The sequence below is a fragment of the Danio rerio genome, chromosome 4 (genome assembly GCF_052040795.2).
Source record: "Danio rerio strain M-AB ecotype USA chromosome 4, GRCz13ab, whole genome shotgun sequence".
Taxonomy (NCBI): Eukaryota; Metazoa; Chordata; class Actinopteri; order Cypriniformes; family Danionidae; genus Danio; species Danio rerio.
Genome location: NC_141024.2, coordinates 64,804,926 through 64,827,500, shown reverse-complemented (window position 1 = coordinate 64,827,500; position 22,575 = coordinate 64,804,926). Strand labels below are relative to the sequence as shown.

Genomic DNA, 22,575 nt, shown 5'->3' with positions numbered 1-22,575 from the left:
TCATCAAGCGATAGCTCAACGGCAAAAGCTGTGGCTCCACAAAATGAGCGTCACACGCCCGAACAGGGACTTGAACCCTGGACCCTCGGATTAAAATCTGATGCTCTACCGACTGAGCTATCCGGGCTCCACAACAGTAATTTACAAGTAGGCAAGGTTTGGGTTGTGGTCGGTGCAGACCTTTACAGTACACTAAAGTTTACCGTGAGATGGGATTTTAAGCTTATGGTTGGTGTGGATGTTGCTAAAACACGACAGGTTACTTTGAGGTTGGGTTTATGGTTTTTGTAGGTGTAGACATCAGTACAACACAATAGTTTGGACTTCATGTCATGTAGGAGACATTAAATAGATCAATGATAACTGCAGAATGTCTTTCTGCTGTTGTGGCAATGAATGGACACTCAACAATTGAAAAGATTCCTTCCATGCCTTAGACGCGTGACTTGATGAGTACTTATCTACACAGCATGCTGGCATCAAAGATCCTATTTCTCTTATATCATATCCCTAGTCTTCCACACTTTAGGAAACGTAAACATTCAGGACGTGCCATTAGCACAGCCTGCACTAAAAGAAGGCTGGAGATAACGGATGGCAACACAGAGTGCGACACCAATGTCACCTTGTAAAACCTGCAGTGACCCGGATTCGAACCGGGGTTGCTGCGGCCACAACGCAGACTACTAACCACTATATGATCACGGCAAGCTACGAAACAGCCGTTGTGACCTATGTGTGGTATGTTCCTCCCTGTGATAAGCCCCTTTCTCTTCAGTGAGAACACTCTGTTGTTTTTCTCCTTCTACCAGCACAACGCTTTTCCCAAGAAACAATGGAAATGCAAACAATTGATGACTGCTGCAATTTTAAAAACAGGGAGGACGTAGTCGGCAGGATTCGAACCTGCGTGGGGAGACCCCAATGGATTTCTAGTCAATCACCTTAACCACTCGGCCACGACTACAAGACTGCCTGTACTGCCATTTCTTTATGCCTAGTACACATATTGTGCATCCAGATGAAACTTTCATCAAGCGATAGCTCAACGGCAAAAGCTGTGGCTCCACAAAATGAGCGTCACACGCCCGAACAGGGACTTGAACCCTGGACCCTCAGATTAAAAGTCTGATGTTCTACCGACTGAGCTATCCGGGCTCCACAACAGTAATTTACAAGTAGGCAAGGTTGGGTTGTGGTCGGCGCAGACCTTTACAGTACACTAAAGTTTACCGTGAGATGGGGTTTTAAGCTTATGGTTGGTGTGGATGTTGCTAAAACACGACAGGTTACTTTGAGGTTGGGTTTATGGTTTTTGTAGGTGTAGACATCAGTACAACACAATAGTTTGGACTTCATGTCATGTAGGAGACATTAAATAGATCAATGATAACTGCAGAATGTCTTTCTGCTGTTGTGGCAATGAATGGACACTCAACAATTGAAAAGATTCCTTCCATGCCTTAGAAGCGTGACTTGATCAGTACTTATCTACACAGCATGCTGGCATCAAAGATCCTATTTCTCTTATATCATATCCCTAGTCTTCCACACTTTAGGAAACGTAAACATTCATTCTGTTTTTTTAACGGGACAATTTTTAACAGTGTAGGCACACTGATTCACCAAGTTTAAAGACAGGGGAAATTAGAGTGTCAGGTTAGCCTATGGCAAAGTCCCACTAAAGCAAAGGCTTTGGAAGTGCATTGGTTGCACAACAAAACAAACGATCAAAGCATCCCACATTCGTTTTCACCATGCATGTAGACTTTCCAGTTTACCCAGCATCACCTCCCACGACTTGCTAAATCCATCCTTATGCACCATTTGGAATCGTGAAAAGCTTTTTGTCTTTTTTCATTTCTGTACCTTTACCCACGCACTAAAAAAAGCAATATGGAGCGCTTCACGGATTTGCATGTCATCCTTGCGCCTCTTGCGGGAGAATCTTCGGTTCCCTTCCCGTTCCACAGTTCCACTTTCCCTTCTTCCTGATTGGCCCGACGTCTGGCTCGGGATTGGTCGACGCAAAGTTCCACAAAGCGTGCTTCCGAATTTGGTCATGTCATGTTGCGTGCCGTTGGCTCTTTGAGAAAGTTCCACTGAACGTGCGCTCCGATTGGCCGCTGGGCGGGACCTCCAGGAAGCGCGATTGATAAAGCGGTGCAGTAGATAGAGGAAGTAAAAAAGGAGACAAAACAGACTATAAAGACGACCACTTTTGTTGTAAATGTTTATTTTGCTTTACAAAAAATAGATATATACATGTATATGTTTTAGGGCTTTATGATAGCATAGAAAATCGCGATTATTTCTAAAATAACATTTTCCTAGACAAATGATTTTTTTTTCTGTTATTAAATCATTTACTTAATAATATTAAGTGGTTGAAAAATATTGTTCAGATGCAATTAACTCTAATTCTAAAAGTTATAAGTCTAAAAACACTGTCAAGGTGCAAACATTTAGTCTTTAAAACAATTAAGCAAGATAAATGTTTATTTTGTATAAAACAAATAGATATATACATGTATAAGTTTTAGGGCTTTATGATAGCATAGAAAATGCTATTATTTCTAAAATAACATTTATGATAGCATAGAAAATGCTATTATTTCTAAAATAACATTTATGATAGCATAGAAAATGCTATTATTTCTAAGATAACATTCATGATAGCATAGAAAATGCTATTATTTCTAAGATAACATTTCCCTACAAAAATGCATTTTTTTATCTGTGTTATTAAATCATTTACTTAATAATATTAAACAGTTAAAAGATATTGTTCAGATGCAAATAACTAATTTTAAAAATTAAGTCTAAGTCTAAAAACACTATAAAGGTGCAAACATTTAGTCTTTAAAACAAATAAGCAAGATATTTTGACTCTGATTGGCTGTTGTCATTTTCTTTTTTCTTCTTAACTTCTGCTATTAGTGTTTATTTACAGCTCTGGGTTATGCTTTGAGCTGCTCTAGCAAATAGCCGAGCAGCAACTACTGGGAAGGTAGTTTATAAAATAATAATTTATCATATGTTTGTGATTTTTTTTTTAAATATTGCATAAACTGTTGTGATAATAAAATAATTTTACGCTATATTGTACTGCCCTAATATGTTAAAAGTATAAATGGTTGTATATTTTGTGTAAATAAACATTTTTCTATTTTATTTCTAATCTCTGTGTCCATTTCAGCTTTTTTTAAAGATTTGTTCAGTAGCTACAGTGTCCCAAGAGTGAGTTATCTGTTGTGACTCGAATAACTTTACACAATATTTATATTACACTTTACATTCATCATTTTTTCTATTCATTTATTGCAAACAAGTGTTAAAGGATAAAATAAAACTTGCAAAAATACACTGCGTACATATTCATGTGGTTGCTTTAATGTTATCATTGTGTAATTTAAAGGATGGTAATATTAGGGTTCTGTTTATTATTCATAAACAAGTTATAAACTGTAGTTTAGCTAACAGTAAAAATAAAATGGTATAAAATTATATTGTAAATTAAATTTAAGTAAATGTTCAATCTAAATGCAGTAAAAAATAATATGTGTATATGTAAATATAACTGAAAACATTGATGTAAATGAAATATTTTAAAATATATTTAATTGAATTTTTAAATAATTTATTAAACTTTTAAAAAATGACAAACCTATTTAAATATCAATGCCTGAAATTTAAATTTAAAAGTATTTTAATGTAATATTTCTTTTATCCTACAACCTAATATTTTAGGTACTATATTTAGTTTAATCAGTTGTTTAAATATTTTATTATGTGTTATTTAATATTAATAAATAAGTTACCTGAACATTACGGTCAATATAATTGACAAAATTCTAAAACATTTAAAAGTCAATATTTCAGTATGTTTATTATTGAACTATTAAAATATTTTATTTCTTAAAAGGTGTAAAATATAAGTCCTGATTATAAAAACATTTTATCTAACTGACATGCAATTCAAAAAAGCTATATTTAGTTATGTTGCAAATAAACATACAATTATATTTGAATATAATGTAATACATTTATTAAAAAATAATACTTATTATTATATGTTACTCAATTCATTTAAAATGGATTTTCTTTTTCAAATTATGTAATATATGATATACAATGAGAGCAGTCTACAGCACATGGCTAATTAATATGCACCTGTCATACCCCAGAAAGCACATGGCTAATTATGCCAGTTCCCGCCTTTGATTTTTTACCATATTGGGTAATTTCTTTAATTTCAGCAAGCATGAGCACCTGTCAAGGTCACAGGTGACCCCAGTGGGGTTCAGGGGTCACTACCTTGCAGTCTAAGGCCATGTGACGTCGAGAGGACTGCTGGGGGCCACAGGGTGGGGACAGAGAAGATCCATCAGGTTCCTTTTCGCAGGGGCCATGCTAATATTCTCTGTATCGATCCAAGTATATGTTTTTTTTTCAAAACATCAGTTCAGAAGCATATTAAAATATCATTTACAAACATTCCTTATGACATTATGTTGGTTTCAAAACAGGAAAACAACAAGCATAATCATTCTGGCAAATCTATTTTCAAACCATCTAGTGAGTACATAATATAAGGAGTATTCAACATAAACGTTTTGTAAAATTCAGTCTCTTTTTCTTCCATTCTTAAATATTGTTCCACAGTTTAATATAGTTTTCCAGTTTCTTTTATACATTTTCCATAACTCCATTTTAGCATGTTTATTTTTAACAATGTTTCTCCCTTCTCAAACTACAGTTCTTGCAACTGATAGAAACAAATTGGCAATTCTTGTTTTACTTCCGTTAAAACTAGGGATGCACGATATATCGGCGCCCATATCGTTATTGTCCGATAAATGCTATTTTTAAGATTATTGTTATCGATCCGATGTCATAATTAGGCCGATATCTTTAAGCCAATAAATTATGTAATTGTACAGACCTGCCTGCTTCGCGCACGCGTGGGCTGAACTTGTTCAGACTTGCCCAGTGCAATATAATGGATCTCTCCTCACACTGATTATTCCCTCTAAGTCTGTCCTTTCTTCGCGTGGCTTGCTGTGCATTAATAACTCAGTAAGTAACCACGTTCCTTGTCATTGTAGATATGTTTGATTGAGTGTCATTGTGTATTTTGTTTTAAATCGCCTCAGGAAAAATATTACATGTGGAAACCTTTCCTGCTCTGTCTCTTTGTTGTGTTAGGGATAGCAGGGGAGATTCACTTATTACTCCAGGGCCGAATAATGTTCTTTTCAGGGTTAACTCTTTTAGTTGCAGCTGGTGAATGAAAGAGGACACGTGTAACTTGGTCTAAAATATTTATTACTTTCCGTGTGGTACAACAAGTAAGTCACCAAAGAGGGAACATCACAGAAAATGGTCTCATTGCGAAAAAACGCTCCTCTTTTCTCTCTCCCTCTCCCTCCGCTTCACTCACACCCCAAACTGCAGCCCAGTCCTGTTAAAGGACTCGCACATTTTACAACACGTGTAAACATAATGGTTGTTTGTAATCTTATTATTTGTTATTATCAACGCGTTGCTGGTCATGTGTTGTTGATGTAAGATAGTATTCAGTTTGATCGGAATATTCATATTGACTATAACAAGTTCACGTGAGAGCTGTCACCGCACGCACACACACACACACACACACACACACTGTAGCACGAGGGAGAGGTGAGTTCAGTCAAAGGGGCTCTTTATATTCTGCTCTGTGTTTGTAATAAAGTCAGCTCAATGCAGGCTTTGTATCAAAATCTGACTCTGATGGCAACTCTGCCTCTACAGTCTGCCTCTCAGCGGTTTATCAAACTATTCATCAATGATTTTTCCATGATTGACGGCAAGAATGAGCGCAGAAGCGCTGTCTGATTGACAAGCAGCACCTACATGTGACATGTCAAAACACCAAATAGGATAAATCTGTGCCGTATTTTCTAAACGTACTAAAACGTATTATCTGTATTTAGCTATTTGCTTGTACGGTGGCTCTAAACTGTCAAAACACCTCTAAAAAGCCTTTTTTTTTGGACATGACATATTTGTAGATGTGTACATCACTGTAACACATTTTATTCATGACCATTTGAGCTGGTTTCTGTCCTTAGCTCTTTAATTTTTATCCTATTAAAGTATATTTAACTTGCTTGTTAAATAAATATAATTTTGTTATTTAAACTATTATTTTTATGCAACAATCAATGTGCATGTTCATTTGCTATAAAAAAAGTAAATAATGTTTTGCATGCAGATTTATGTAAAATGGTGAATATAGGTCTATAATCACCTTGCAATTTCGAAATCATAGCTTTTTTGCTTCAAGTATAGACTATTCAGTTCATAAGAGCAGTTCAATCTTTTATGAAGTTTGCTGTATAAAAATATAACAATTTAAAATATTTATAATTATCGGCCTATATATATCGGCTATCGGCCTCCAAGTCTGCAGAATTATCGGTTATCGGTATCGGCCAAAAAATCCATATCGGTGCATCCCTAATTAAAACCAAATAAAAATATTTTATACCATTCTGTCTCCTCCTCAATCAGCTCTGTTTTACTTGGCATCATTTGTTTAATACTTTCTTTTAACTTTGCCATAAATGTATTAAATTCAACACATTTTAAAAACAAATGCATAATACCTTCATTTTCCAGTCCACATATTTTGCATAATGCATTCTCACTGCTTCCAATTTGTGTCAGTTTTGTTTCAGTGAAAATAACATTATGTCTGATAAAATAATCCAACGTTTCAATTTTTGCGTCTAAATATTTCCATTTTAAATTCTTCCAGATTCCCTCTTCGTCTATTTCCACAAATATTTTTTTCCAAAATTGTTCTGAAACTGGTCTTTTATGCACTTTGTTTCTGAAACAAATGTAGAAATTTTTGAGAACACATTCTTGAAAATCTTTCTCATTTTCCTTTAAAAACATTTTCACATTATTCCTTCATTCGAATCTATGATTTCAAAACTTTCTGGATCCACACCTACAAATGTTGCTATAATTTATCGTCCACCCAAACTAAATAATGAATTTCTAAATGACTTTGCTGCTTTTTAACACATATTACCACCCTCTCACCTAATATTATAGTTTTAGGAGAGTTTAATATTTATGTGGATAATTTTAATAACTCCCTTACAAGAGATTTTATATCCTGTCTTGAGAGCTTTGGACTTCAACAGCATGTCAATGTTCCCACACACTCTAAAGGACACACCCTCGACCTCATCTGCTGCTCTGGTGTTTCACCCATTGACCTCTCTGCTGAGGAACTCCCTATAATGGATAATTTTCTCCTCTGATTTAATTTTGCACTCTCTCTTTCTTCCACCAAATCTCTCCGTACTATTTCCTTCCGTAACATAAAACATATTAATTTAGAATCCTTTTTTTGCTAGTATTAACTCTCTTCCTGAAATTACTAACCTTTTATCACCAAATGATTTAGTTTCTCATTACAACACTGGACTTCACTATAAGTCTCTGTAATAAAGTTCACGGCCCTTTGGCCGCCTGGAAGAAGGAGGCGGAGAACCGACGTAGTTTAAAAATATTTATTAATAACAGGGACGGCAGCTCCTCACGGAGACAATGGGGGGGGGTTGGCGCCACAGCCCCTGCGAGACCTATATGAGATGGGCCGAGAGAACAGGAGATGAAAAAAAAGGAAAGACAGAGTAGACCAGGAAAGGGGAGAGAGGAAAAAGAAAAAAAAATTGGGGTTCGGTTCTCCAGACACGCTGCCACTCGGTCCTCCACCAGCTGAGAGATGCGATGACGTGCTGGGAGCCCTGTGGAGGAATCTATCCACCCGTCTGTCTTCTGGCGTCCGGCGGCGGTTCTCCTGGCTGGCTGGCGGCATCTCTGGTCTCCTGCTCCGCTTCCGTGGATGGATGCAGGCTCTGGCATCATGGTGGATCGCGGCAACTCCCCCAGGTTCTGTGGGATGGCTCCCTTCAGCACTTTCCCCTTCGGTGGTGAGCCTTGCGTCTCCTGCTCCTCCCCATGCTGGGAGACGGCAGCAGGCAGATCCTTTCCTCGCCAGCCTCAGGCCGCCCCGGCACTCTGGGCAGACGAACAGGTTTCTCCCCCACTCGGGTTAACTCCCAAACACTCGCCCCTCTCTCAGCGGCAAGGGCATCTGGACAACGCGTCCCTCCTTCTCCCGGGCTTCGGCACCACTGTAATAAAGTTCATGGCCCTTTGGCCGCCAGATAGAAGGAGGCGGAGAACCAACGCAGTTTTAAAATATTTATTAATAACAGGGACGGCAGTCTCCGTGTCTAAATCAAAACGGACGGACGGACGGCAGCTCCTCACGAAGACTGCCGTCAAACTGAAAGCAAAAGTAAAATATGTCCGGGCCCGGTCCTCTCTCGGCTTCCTCTGCCATAGTTCCTCCTTTTATGGTCCAGAGCTCCTTCCGTGGGATACGAGGCAGGTGCGCACCGCAGGTGTATCCACTTACGCGGTGGCCTTACTATGTTCCCACGGCTCTTGGCCACGCCCCCTCGCCACAGTCTCATATGGATTTTTTGAACATCTGACAGAAATAAAGTCAATCAGGTAAGCAATGAGCGTAGCTGCTGCTGCTTCTCTTCTGTTTCTGCATATTAACAGCAGGTGTTCATCATCAGTGCTCAATCATCACTTAATTAAACTCATCATCGGCTCATTAACTTTACTCTGCTGCTGAGTAAATTTTGCTCAATTTAGAGAGGGACCAAATGTTCTCTGAACTGAGTAAATTTTACTCTGATGATTTTACTGTGTACAGGTATGGATCATATGTTTTGTCCCAGCTAAGATCTTAAAATGTTCTTTACTTCTCATAGTAACAACTAATGATAATAATTGTCATGGTCACATATATTGCTGTATATGAAGGGATATTTATTTATTAGCATGATGGTTGCTATATTTTAATGAAACAACTGTTTACTATGTAAATGGAGCTATCAAACCGACACGAGCGTTGAAAATAATACATAAGCTAAACATTTTCAGTTTTTGTGCAGCCATATATACATGTAAGTAATATAACAGTATCAAAATAACCTACAAAACGAAATCTCTAGGACAGGTGAACTTTCTGACGACACAGCGTCACCAGCACAGACCAAACACTGCACAAAGAATGAGATATTTCATACATGATGTGACCTTAGCATTAATGTAACAATAAAAATAACTTACCGCACAAAATCTCTGTAATGGATGAACGTCTGACAGCGCAGCGTCAGGCACACAGACAAAATACTGCACACACAGTGAAATATTTTAAATGTGATGTGAGCAAAACATACTGTTTATCAGAACAGGATAAAAATAACCTACCACTCTAAATCACTATGACAGGTGTACTTGATGACAGCGCAGCCTCACGAACAAAGACAAAATGCTGCACAAAGAGTGAAAAACTTCGAACGTGATGTAACCAGAACATACTGTGCATCAATATAACAGTATTAAAATAACTTACCACACGAAATCTCTACGACAGGTGTACTTTCTGAAGGCGCAGCCTCACGAATACTGCTCAAAAAGTGAGATATTTTAAACATGTCGTGAACAAAACATACTGTGCATCAATATAACAGTATAAAAATAACTTTCCACACAAAATCACTTTAACATACGAATTTATCTCGGCAGATGAACTTTCTGACCCGATAAATTGAGCATTCAGAGCAAGAGAAACTTTGGAAAATCCTTAGCGCTGATTGGCCCTGATTTTAAACTTTAGACAATGCATCCCTCCGATTAGCCCATGGTCTAAGCAAACTGTAGACAATCGCGGCTTCTCGTTGGACGAGAGTCTACAGTCTACAGTTACCATTGCACGTTCCCTGGGCAGATTCTGTCCCCAGGCGATCGACCTGTACGGCGTGCAAATTTCATTTTAGATGTGTAGGCAATTACAGCACCTGATTGGTTGATTGAGTTTCAGCAAACCATGAATGAACTGCTTTTGCGAGTGAACAACCACCTGGTGATGTCATCAAAACAAATAGTAGTAACTGTCAGGACACGTTGCATATAGTGTGGTGCTTTTGAAATTAAAGCAAACAACCCTAACTGTGCATAAAAGTGAACCATGAAATGATCATTTAATAAGTTTGTTATTAAAATTTAAGTTGCTTTTTAAATTAAATTACTTTTAATGGTTCACTCAAAATCCCCATAAACCTCAACAAATGGAATATATAAATTAATATATGTAATATCAGTTCTATAAATAAAATATTCATATGTAATATAATTAATAGTAGTAATTAAAGGTCAAACTTTTTTATAAATGCATAATGTTTAGTAGAATTATTCTTAAATATGTTTGTATAACAAAAAATGGAAACATTTTGCTTCTGTTCTATTATATTATACAGATATACCATCATATTTCTAATAGCAGTAATACAATTACATAAAATGAATAATAATCCCTTACTTTGTTACTGGGTAAGTATTTTAATTATAGTAACTAACTACTTTGTAACAAATTACAACAGTTCTATTTTGAGAGTGTAATGGCATAGAATATTTGAATAATGTACTGTTTTTGTATTTGTGTGTTGCAGGTGGAGCTTGATGTTGGAGTGTGGTTTAAGGATGAATCCACTGGCATCCCATCTGACGGCAACAGGATAAGCTGTCATCGACTCCAGAGCTGGACTTGGAAAAACACAGAGGAGCAATAGACTTTTCAGAGCGCCTGTACCAGAGGTTACTATTAAAATGGACTGCATATTATTGTCATAGACTTAGATAATGATTCTAAATTAAATTCAAAATCAGAAGATTTAGTCAATTTTTAAAAACCAATGAAGTCCTTCCAACACATACAAAAAGAAACACGAGATTGTATTTTATTATCCAAATTTATTAAAAGTGCAAAAGAAAAGTTCTAAACATATTGTTAGACCTGCCTGACATAAAAATGTATACTATAGATATACTTTGTACATAATAAAAAACACATTACTATTACAATCATTAGTTTTAATATTACTGATAGCAGTTATAGATATAAGACTATATTGTATACATAAAAAATACTGCCAGGTCAAGCATTTAGATATAAAAAAATAAATAAAAAAATAAATCCTCTTAAAAAAAAAACTAAGCTAACAATTAAAGTATATAAAGCAACATTAGTTATCACAAAGTAATAATTAAAGTACTTTAAATAACATAATTATATATTTTTTATTACTAAAAATTTATAATAAATAAATAATTAAATTAAATAATTATATTAAAGTACTTTAAATAACATTATGATAATATATACTTAATAAACATAAATAAATACATACATAAATAAATAAAAACAAGAAAACAATTAAAGAAATACTGTAAACTGTAAAACAATAAACTGTTAATATAACATACATTTCTGGAACAAAACAGTGTTACAACAATCAACAAATTAGTGTAAAACACTGTAAACTTAAACAGTCAAATGTTAATATAAAATATGTTTCTACAACAATCAACAAATTAGTGCAAACTGTAAAAAAAAAAAAAAAAGCTTAACTTTTGTAAATTAACAATAAGTTACAATCTACAAATTAGTATAAAACTATGTGTACTCTGAAACAGTCAACTGTTAATATTGCGAACATTTGTGCAACAATAAGTGTAAAAAACAGTCAACAAATTAGTGCAAACCGTAAAAACCTGTAAACTTTTAAAAAATCAACTGTTATTATAACATACATTTTTGCATCAATACCAGTGTTACAACAATCAACAGATTAGTGTAAAACACTGTAAACTTTCAAACAACCAACTGTTATTATAACATATCCATTTTTGCAACAATAACACTGTTACAAGTCAAGAACTATGAACCGCAACATGGATAGAGGTCCAGTTAGACAGACTCGGAGGCCTGAGACTGAGAGCCCAGCAAGGTTTGTGGACGTGGAGGCTTTGGAGCTCTCACAGTAGCTCTTCTTTCTGTATTTCTTGTGGCCTTGAGTTGGTTGGCCACACAGAGCACAGATGTAAACCTTCACTGAGGTTGGATGTCCAGAGCCACTGAGTTCTGCCTTTTTCCTCTTGTAGACTGTTGATCTTGAGGGCAACAGTGGCGGAGTGGATGCATGCGGCAAGGAAACAGCGGGAGGTGCAGTCAGCGGAGTGTGTGTGTGCCGGAGTCCTGCGGGCATCGAATGGGCCGGCGCAGGAACTGGTTGAGCAAGAGCAGAGGGAGGGACAGGTAAGATTTGCGGGAGCCTTTGCTTCAACTTTCGGGTGCCGGCCAGAGAAGTGGTGATGGGATACTGCACTGCAGGCCGGCTGGTATGGGGTCTTTCCTCTGGAAGCTCCTCAGCGGGGGGCTGGCTGGTGCTGGAGACGCTCTGGTGACGACGGAGGACAGACAGACCCTGGTCGGTGACGTTTGTGGCTGACAGTGCCTCCTGCCTCCTGATGAACTCGCTCACGCACTTTGAATTTATTTTCAGAATGGGAATCCCGAGTTTGCTGAGCTGATCATCGTCCACCGTCACTCTCTGCTGCACACGCTGGTACAGTTTAGTGATTTGCTGTTTCAGCGGTGACCCTTTAGCTTTTCCTCCAACACCAGGATGAAGCCACAGCTGTTTGACCAGGCAGTACATCAGCCGGTTCTTTCTGGAGTCCACCAAGTGTGCGGCTGAGTACCGCTTGCTGAACTTGAGCTTCTGCACCAGGGACGCCTCAGTTGGATCTCCACTGGTGCGGCCAAACAGAGCATTGCCCCAGCGTGCAGAGTAGAGGCTGTCGAATTGTTGGATGCTGCGGTCATGGAGGTCAAGCTTGTTCCAGGCGCTGATGACCTTTTGCCTGGTCGACTCATTTAAGGCAAGTTTTCCTTCCTCCAGGGCGATCTCAACAAGGACTTTACACAGATCCTCTACGTGCTGGTACCCAGGCAGATGATTGGGACCGCACACGTCCTCCACACAGGGGTCAAATTCAGCAGCCACTGCCTGATCGGTGAGGCACAGACGGTTCCTCAGAGGAGTCAGGCTGTCCCTCTCGCGGTCTGAGGAGTAGCCCACATCATCATCTTCCTCCTGCAGCTCTTCCTCTTCCTCTGCCACCCCAGCAGGAACATCTTCGTCCTCATCCTCATCTGCCTGAAGTGTCTCTCTAGTCTGAGCGTAATGATCAGGAGCACTGAAGGGCTCTGAGGACTGGGAAAACAGGTACTCCAGACCAATGCGCTCATCACCAGCAGGAACCGGAGGCCTGTAGTTTGCCTCCTCCACCTCCCCAAATAGCTCCTGGCACCTTTGGTTTAGGCGATGGACCAGAGGAGACATGTACACCATATGTTTCCTCCCTTTCCGCCCTTGGACGCTGGCTGACTCCCTGTTAGAGTTCCAGCGTGCGATGCCAGCCAACAGATAGATTTGAAACGGGACGGCAGCACAGTGGGGTCCCGGGATCATGTCAGGCAGAAAGGAATGAAAGCCCTCCAGACTGTTGCTTCCTCTCACCGTACTGTACCGCGCAAGACGAACACCGTTACGGGTCACATACTTGGTGATGGTGTACATGTTCCTCCCTGGAGGATCCTGGATGCATTCAAGGTGCTTCTGCTGGTTCTCCCAGACGTGGTCGATGGCTGCAGAGTCCTTAAACAGATGCACCTGGTTCTCATCCATCCCTGCGGCTCCCTTCAGGAGATCAATGGCGCACTGCACGCGCGCACATGTTTCCTGTGCACCAACTGTGATCCTCCTGACGTAATGGCTGAGGTCATATTTACTGACACGCAGCTCGATGATCTGGCTGTCAGTCAGGGAGGCATCGTTGGTTGGGTGACCGGCACGTATCGCCTGTACCAGAAGAGCCATGTCGTCTTTGTTGTAGGCAAAGACGGCAGCAGAGAGGGCAGACTTGAACAGGGCATACTTTGGATGATGATCTGTCCGTAGGGCTGCATCGAATCGATGGATCCAATGAAAGATGTCCAGCCGTACCAGCATGCCCCTGTCCGTCCAGTCACTGAAGAGCTGCTCAACCGAGGACACGGCATGGACGCGACAGCAGCCACGATCCACATACATGAGCTCGGGCGGTGCCTCGTCAGCTCTCCTGTACCTCTCCATGAGGCCTTCAGCCATCGGCCTCATCTTCTCCAATGACTCCTCACAGGTGAGAACAGATATGAGGATCTGCCCCTGCTCGTTGGCCACATTGGTACACCACTCTGCAGTGCCTTTTCCATCGCCGGAGAGTTTCTTGCAGATCTGATAACAAATACAACACAAACAGATTTAAACATTTTTGTATTTTGTATTTTTTTTTTCTGCACCAGACCAAGAAAGTAATAGTCACTAATATTCAGAAATGAATTAATAATGTGTTTTTGCATTGCAGCTCATTAGATTTCGGATGCAGAGCATGCAAGAGGAAACCTGAAGTGAAGAAAACGACACACAAAGATGTAGGTAAGTATGATTAATAATCTGGTGCGTGTGATGGTGACAAACAGGATTTTAAAGCACTAGTAACCCATATTAGATATTAATTTATTGAACAATTAATAATACTTTACTTATCAATTGTCATTAATAATTAATGATTAAAATGTCCCATGATGCAAAAGTGGACAATAATATTTTAAGGATAAAATCTCTCTGATAAAAGATTTCCTGAAAGATTAACAGTAAAAAGGTTTAGCAATACGTTTACAAACTGACTTTTTTTCCATTGTGTTAAATTTACCTTCTTGGTGGAGTCGTACTTCAGGACTTGCCCAAATGTGGACATAATCTGAGTACGGTAGTCCTCGATGTTATCTGCCTCTGAGATAAGGAACGCCATTCTCATCAGTCTGCTTAATCTTTGAATAAATGCTCAAAAGGATAGGAATTTAAAAATAATAATTCTTTCATCATTTGCTGATCCTTTTAATGATTGTAAACCATTATGGGTTTCCTTTAAACACTAAACAAGATATTTAGAAAAATGTCAGAAACCTGTAACCATTGACTTCCATAGTATTTGTTTGTTTTTTTACAATGGAAGACAATGGTTTCAGGATTTCGGCTTTCTTCAGAATATCTTCTTTTGTGTTTAACAAAAGAGAGAAACTCATAAAGGTTCACTCATTTCTGGGTGAACTATCCCTTAAAGAAAACAATTAACTCTGACTTACGAGTGATCTTCCCAGGTTTGTTGTACTGGCTGAGAAGAGTGGTGTACAAGTCCTTTCTCTGCAGATAGTCCTCGCAGTGGCTCTCCTGCACCTGTCTCCAAACTTTCACCATGGTATTTCCCTCAGTGCGATCCCTCATCAGGCGGATCACCTGCTTGTCCACGCCACGCCTAGAATCATAGGAGCAACACAATCATTAGATGATGGTGAGTCTTAACTTTTATTAGACTCTGAATAATTTTACAATGATTTGTATTCTGCTAGAGACTCACCGTAGCGTCAAGACAGCAGGAAACACCGCTCTGTGAGCTGGACTGAGCTGGTTAAGGATGCACTGATCCCATGACAGGAAACGACCAATAGTATGCTCTTCCGACTCCTTTGCAGCCTTTCTACAGGCGTTGCATGCCAGGACCTCAGTCAGCATGGAGTACCAGCCAGACATGTGGCAGATCTGTCTTACCGTGGATGAATACCCACAACGGTAGAGAAAAGCCTTCTGATTGGTGCGTGCTGGGCAGTCAGACCTTGGGCACCGAAGACTGTAACGCCACACACCGACTGGTCTCCAGAAAAAAACGGATCTGCGAAAAAAGGAGTCTGCTGAGGGGACTTTTCCTTCCACCACTCCAGGAAATTCTGGAGGGTGAAACCACATCCGGTCATCCTTCAGGACTTTCCTCCACTTTCTGTTTCCATGTTTGTCTTTATAAGACATGGCCCTCTGAAAGAGTCCCCTTTCAGCATCCTCCTTAAGCCACAGTATGTCTGCACTGGGCAGCCCATGAAGACCAGACTCCCACATCTTGTGCCAACCCTCAAATGACACCTGGTAATTAGAATAACCGAGACAAATCTGTGTTAAAATCAATTAAAGTTTTAGTATTAAAGTATTAATTTTTCTTATCTTCACAACCACAGAGTTCTTTGACAGTTACCTCAGAATGTGCTGGGTCACTGTGTGTTGACCCACCAGATGACCTTCTAGGTTGAACGTCAGAAGCTGACACAGAAGCTGATGCAGGAGCCGATGAAGAAGCCGAGGCAGGAACTGACAAGGTTGATGCAGGAGCCGATGAAGAAGCCGAGGCAGGAACTGACGAGGCTGATGCAGGAGCCGATGAAGAAGCCGAGGCAGAAACTGACGAGGCTAATGCAAGAGCCGATGAAGAAGCCAAGGCAGGAACTGATGAGGCTGATGCAGGAGCCGATGAAGAAGCCGAGGCGGGAAATGACGAGGCTGATGCAGGAGCGGATGAAGAAGAAAAAACAGGAACTGATGAGGCTGATGCAGGAGCCTCCAATAAAGAAGTTGACGCAGGAGCCTTCAACAAAGTAAGTATAATAGTTAAATCCTTTTTCATTGACATAATCATACTTTTTGCACAGCCTCCCCATCTATGCTCACAAAACTGTATTCAGGAGTTTATACACCACCTAATTGTGATGTACAAATGATAAACTTACAGCAGACAGTGGAGAGTCTGAGTGGGGCTTCTGTGACAGATCTTCACAGGAACGTTTTCTTCTCTTTGCTTCCCTGGCTCCTAAATGAGCAAAGTTGTGATTATCAGAAGACAGTGTCTTAGTGTGATGAATTTTATTTATTAATGCACACAGTTGAAGCCGGAATTATAAGCCCCCCTGTTAAATTTGAGTTTATTTTTCACAATTTATGTGTAATGGAGAGAGGACTTGTTCAGGCACATTTCTAAACATAATAGTTCTAATAACTTAATTTCTTATAATTTATCTTTGCCATGATGACAGAACATAATATTGGGTCACACTTTACAATAAGGTTTCATTAGATAATGTATTTACTAACATGAACTAATTATGAAAAATGCTTGTACAACATTTTTAATCATAGTTCAACATGTACTAATGCTTTATTAAAATAATATTTAATGCTTAGTTGATGGACTGTGAGTTGGCATGGATGACTGTAACACGAACAAATACTGTATTTAGTATATTGTTCATTGCTTGTTTATGGTAGTAAATGCTTTGACATTAACTAATACAAACTTATTGTAAAGTGTCACCCTTTAAGGTAACACTTTAGAGTAATAGTCCATTAGTTAATATTAGTTAATGCATTTACTAACATGAACAAGAAATTTAATACATTAATTACAGTATAAATTTATCTTTGTTAATGATGTTATTTAAGTTAAATAACGTTAGTTCAATAATGCACTGTGCAACAAGCACAACTTTGGATTTTAATAATGCATTAATGTTGAACTGTAATTAATAAATGCTGCACAAGATTGGCGATACTTAGTGTTAGTAAATTATTTAACTAAAGGACTATTATACTGAAGTGTTACCATATTCAGATTGAGAAAGTAAAGGCTTAACTAGCTTAACACTGTTTGTTCTGTAGCCAATAGAAAAACATAAATAATAAAACAAATAAAACTTTCTTCAGAATATAATATACTATCGCAAGTACTGTGAACATGTCCTTGCTCCATTACCTTAAATAAATATTTCACAGGAGGGCCCTCAGCTGTAGTTCATGCTACAACAGTATGAATAAATGTTAATAAGTGACATTCATTATGTGATATACCTTGTCTTTCAGGGAAGCTGAGTGGTTTCTTCGGCAGACCGCCTTTGTCCTCAACTGCTAAAGGAGGAAAAAAAAAACACAAGATGGGCAAAAGTCAGTGTCAAAGCAGCAAGAAGACAATCTCATCAGCACAGTGTTTTGATGTTGTGTTTCATTGATTATGCTATGGTACATAAACAATTAAAGACAATAATAAAGGGTTATACACACTGCAAATTTTAGATTGTAGATTTAACTACCTTAGAGTTCAAATTAACACTCCCTCAGTGTTTATATGGGAACCACTATAAAAGTGTTAAAATAACACTTTTGAAAGTGTTAAAAAATTTTACCACTCAGAGAGTGTTAATTAGCAAACTCTTATTGTGTAAAATATATGTAAAATGTATATCAAAATACTGGCAGCAGTAGCCAAAACCAAAGATGAAATCAACTGAGAATAAAACTTTAAATAAAATAATAATGAATAAAAAAAAATAAAAAAAAATTACACAATAAAATTTATTTTTATTTTCAACATCTTTAAAACAACTCATCACATTAAACAACTCATCATGGAGCTTCACTTATTACTGAGCTTTGGCTTTAATTCTGTCATATGAACAAAAGCTCTTTATTAAATTTCTGTTGTTCATTTGAAGTCACCATGATGGAGGACAGAGTCTGCTTTAGTATGGCTCTTCAACTTCTTGCTATAAAATGGTTTTTTTTTTTAATTTGGATGCTATAATTATTAGTGCTAATCACACTATTCTTACATGTAGCATGAAAATTCATAAGAAAATGTAAGAGTCAGTCTGAAGAGATTAACTATGATATCAAAGCCATCTTCTCCTGCTTGTTTTCTAATTCAGTGTCACATTTGTTATGTGTGTGAAATAAATAAAATACATAAATGAAACCACTGCAGCTTTAAAAGCATGATTTACAATGTGAATGTTTGATCTATGGCAGCACTTAAAAACACACAGACATCAACAATTAGTCTTTGAATCTCAATAATGGTGACAAACAAAAAAATAAAAATCAATTAAAAAAACTACTGAAATATTACCTCCCAAACACAACACAAAATAAATAAAAAGAAAGAGATTGTAACAACATAAAGCTGCATAATTTATTTATGATGCAATGCATGCTGGGAGCTTTGTACTATGCTGGCACATAGCATGAAATATGCAGCTTTTTTCTTTTTAGCAACCATGGTTGAGGTTCATATCCTGATTCTTGATGTCTGTGTGTCATAAAGATCTGCTGGAGCTCTAGTGTGACACTTTATATAACTCTAGAATTTTAACACTTCACTCTGAATTACCACAACACTTAAAAATTGAACACCAATGAATTTGCTGTGCACCTTGTGCTTCAAAAGCATTGAGGGTTTTTCACAAGTAGCGCATCATCTACGCATCCACCGTCACCTCTAGAACCCGATGAGCTGGAGCTGGCCGCCACTGCAGGAAAAGGCCTGTCCTTTGGGGGTTTCTGTGAGTTACAAGTTGTAGTTTGCATGAAATGTTGCCAGCATGATATATATTTTTAATAAAGTAGTTAAAAAAATAAAATAAAGCCTATATCTTTGCTGAGAATGTACTGCTGGAACCGCTTCAGTGTCATGAAAAATCTCGAGAAATGAAAAAACATCGAAAAATAACGAAAAATGAAATCTTGAAAGATCAAGAAAAATCATGAAAAATGATGAAATCTTGAAAAAGCACAAAAAATCACGAAAAATAAAAAATAATAAACTATTCAAAAAAATTAAAATTTTTGAAAATTCACAAAAAATTAAAAATTTTTGAATATTCACAAAAAATGAATTTTTTTTAAAAATAACAAAAAATCGAATTTTTTTGAAAAATCGCGATAAATCACAAAAAAGAAAATTTTTTGAAAAATCGCAAAAAATGAAAATTTTTTGAAAAATCACAAAAAATCAAAAAATGAAATTTTTTTGAAAAATCGCAAAATATGAAATTTTTTTGAAAAATCGCAAAATATGAAAATTTTTTGAAAAATCGCAAAATATGAAAATTTTTTGAAAAATCGCAAAATATAATTTTTTTTTGAAAAATCGCAAAACATGAAAAATTTTGGAAAAATCGCAAAAACTCACTAAAATGAAAATTTTTTTGAAAAATCACAAAATATGAACAATTTTAGAAAAATCGCAAAAAATAAAAATTTTTTGAAAAATAGTAAAATATAAAATTTTTTTGAAAAATCACTAAAATTAAAAATTTTTTGAAAAATCACAAAATATGAACAATTTTTTGAAAAATAGCAAAACATGAAAATTTTTTGAAAAATCGCAAAACATGAAAATTTTTTGAAAAATCGCAAAATATAAATTTTTTGAAAAATCACAAAAAATGAAAAATGTTTGAAAAATCGCAAAATATAAAAATTTTTTGAAAAATCGCAAAATATGAAATTTTTTTGAAAAATCGCAAAATATGAAAATTTTTTGAAAAATCGCAAAATATGAAAATTTTTTGAAAAATCGCAAAATATGAAAATTTTTTGAAAAATCGCAAAATATGAAAATTTTTTGAAAAATAGCAAAACATGAAAAATTTTTGAAAAATCGCAAATTATAAATTTTTTTTGAAAAATCGCAAAACATGAAAATTTTTTGAAAAATCGCAAAAAATCACAAAAATGAAAATTTTTTGAAAAATTGCAAAATATGACAATTTTTTGAAAAATCACAAAAAATTAAAAATTTTTGAAAAATCGCAAAATATGAACAATTTTTGAAAAATCGCAAAAAATGAAATTTTTTTGAAAAATCGCAAAATATGAAAATATTTTGAAAAATCGCAAAATATGAATTTTTTTGAAAAATCACAAAAAATGAAAATTTTTTGACAAATCGCAAAATATGACATTTTTTTGAAAAATCGCAAAATAAGAAAATTTTTTGAAAAATCGCAAAATTTAAATTTTTTTTGAAAAATCGCAAAACATGAAAATTTTTTGAAAAATCACAAAAAATCACAAAAAATGAAAATTTTTTGAAAAATCGCAAAAAATCACAAAAAATGAAAATTTTTATAAAAATCACAAAAAAATTTAATATTTTGAAAAATCGCAAAAAATGAAATTTTTGAAAAATCGCAAAATATGAACAATTTTTGAAAAATCACAAAAAATCACTAAAATGAAAAAATTTTTGAAAAATCACAAAATATGAACAATTTTTGAAAAATCGCAAAAAATGAAAATTTTTTGAAAAATCGTAAAATATAAAATTTTTTGGAAAAATCACAAAAAATGAAAAATGTTTGAAAAATCGCAAAATATGAAATTTTTTTGAAAAATCGCAAAATATAAATTTTTTTTGAAAAATCGCAAAACATGAAAAATTTTTGAAAAATTGCAAAAAATCACAAAAATGAAAATTTTTGAAAAATCGCAAAATATGAACAATTTTTGAAAAATCGCAAAAAATCACAAAAAATGAAAATTTTTTGAAAAATCGCAAAAAATCACAAAAAAGAAAATTTTTATAAAAATCACAAAAAAATTTAATTTTTTGAAAAATCGCAAAATATGAACAATTTTTGAAAAATCGCAAAAAATCACAAAAAATGAAAATTTTTTGAAAAATCGCAAAAAATCACAAAAAAGAAAATTTTTATAAAAATCACAAAAAAATTTAATTTTTTGAAAAATCGCAAAAAATGAAATTTTTGAAAAATCGCAAAATATGAACAATTTTTGAAAAATCGCAAAAAATCACTAAAATGAAAAAATTTTTGAAAAATCACAAAATATGAACAATTTTTGAAAAATCGCAAAAAATGAAAATTTTTTGAAAAATCGTAAAATATAAAAATTTTTGGAAAAATCACAAAAAATGAAAAATGTTTGAAAAATCGCAAAATATGAAAGTTTTTTGAAAAATCGCAAAATATAAATTTTTTTTGAAAAATCGCAAAACATGAAAAATTTTTGAAAAATTGCAAAAAATCACAAAAATGAAAATTTTTGAAAAATCGCAAAATATGAACAATTTTTGAAAAATCGCAAAAAATCACAAAAAATGAAAATTTTTTGAAAAATCGCAAAAAATCACAAAAAAGAAAATTTTTATAAAAATCACAAAAAAATTTAATTTTTTGAAAAATCGCAAAAAATGAAATTTTTGAAAAATCGCAAAATATGAACAATTTTTGAAAAATCGCAAAAAATCACTAAAATGAAAAAATTTTTGAAAAATCACAAAATATGAACAATTTTTGAAAAATCGCAAAAAATGAAAATTTTTTGAAAAATCGTAAAATATAAAAATTTTTGGAAAAATCACAAAAAATGAAAAATGTTTGAAAAATCGCAAAATATGAAAGTTTTTTGAAAAATCGCAAAATATGAAAATTTTTTGAAAAATCGCAAAATATGAAAGTTTTTTGAAAAATCGCAAAATATAAATTTTTTTTGAAAAATCGCAAAACATTAAAAATTTTTGAAAAATCGCAAAAAATCACAAAAATGAAAATTTTTTGAAAAATTGCAAAATATGACAAATTTTTGAAAAATCACAAAAAATTAAAAATTTTTGAAAAATCGCAAAATATGAACAATTTTTGAAAAATCGCAAAAAATGAAATTTTTTTGAAAAATCGCAAAATATGAAAATATTTTGAAAAATCGCAAAATATGAATTTTTTTGAAAAATCACAAAAAATGAAAATTTTTTGAAAAATCGCAAAATATGACATTTTTTTTAAAAAATCGCAAAATAAGAAAATTTTTTGAAAAATCGCAAAATTTAATTTTTTTTGAAAAATCGCAAAACATGAAAATTTTTTGA

The 22,575-nt window shown here is 35.3% G+C and overlaps 2 protein-coding genes across 2 annotated transcripts; one reads left to right on the top strand and one right to left on the bottom strand.

The window, feature by feature from the left end:
* The first annotated feature begins 14,754 nt into the window (after nt 1-14,754).
* LOC147845185 (uncharacterized) lies at nt 14,755-17,975 on the top strand. Its single transcript, XM_087250642.2, has 4 exons — nt 14,755-15,384; nt 15,566-16,010; nt 16,100-16,513; nt 17,772-17,975. The coding sequence occupies exons 3-4, from the start codon at nt 16,197-16,199 to the stop codon at nt 17,818-17,820; spliced, it is 366 nt and encodes a 121-aa protein (XP_087106768.1). The 5' UTR covers nt 14,755-15,384; nt 15,566-16,010; nt 16,100-16,196; the 3' UTR covers nt 17,821-17,975.
* On the bottom strand, nt 14,869-16,297 carry LOC141381844 (uncharacterized). The gene is made up of 3 exons (XM_087249859.2): nt 16,117-16,297; nt 15,451-16,007; nt 14,869-15,348 (listed from the first exon to the last, which is right to left on the bottom strand). The coding sequence occupies exons 2-3, from the start codon at nt 15,981-15,983 to the stop codon at nt 15,144-15,146; spliced, it is 738 nt and encodes a 245-aa protein (XP_087105985.2). The 5' UTR covers nt 15,984-16,007; nt 16,117-16,297; the 3' UTR covers nt 14,869-15,143.
* Nucleotides 17,976-22,575: the final 4,600 nt, after the last annotated feature.

Excerpts from the sequence above, each read along its gene's own strand:
- LOC147845185 (XM_087250642.2), top strand. The coding sequence starts at position 16,197 with ATGCAGGAGCCGATGAAGAAGCCGAGGCAGGAACTGACAAGGTTGATG. Across the intron at positions 16,514-17,771 it reads ACGCAGGAGCCTTCAACAAA|GGAAGCTGAGTGGTTTCTTC; the intron begins GTAAGTATAATA and ends CTTGTCTTTCAG.
- LOC141381844 (XM_087249859.2), bottom strand. The coding sequence starts at position 15,983 with ATGTGGGAGTCTGGTCTTCATGGGCTGCCCAGTGCAGACATACTGTGG. Across the intron at positions 15,349-15,450 it reads CCTGCTGTCTTGACGCTACG|GCGTGGCGTGGACAAGCAGG; the intron begins GTGAGTCTCTAG and ends CTATGATTCTAG.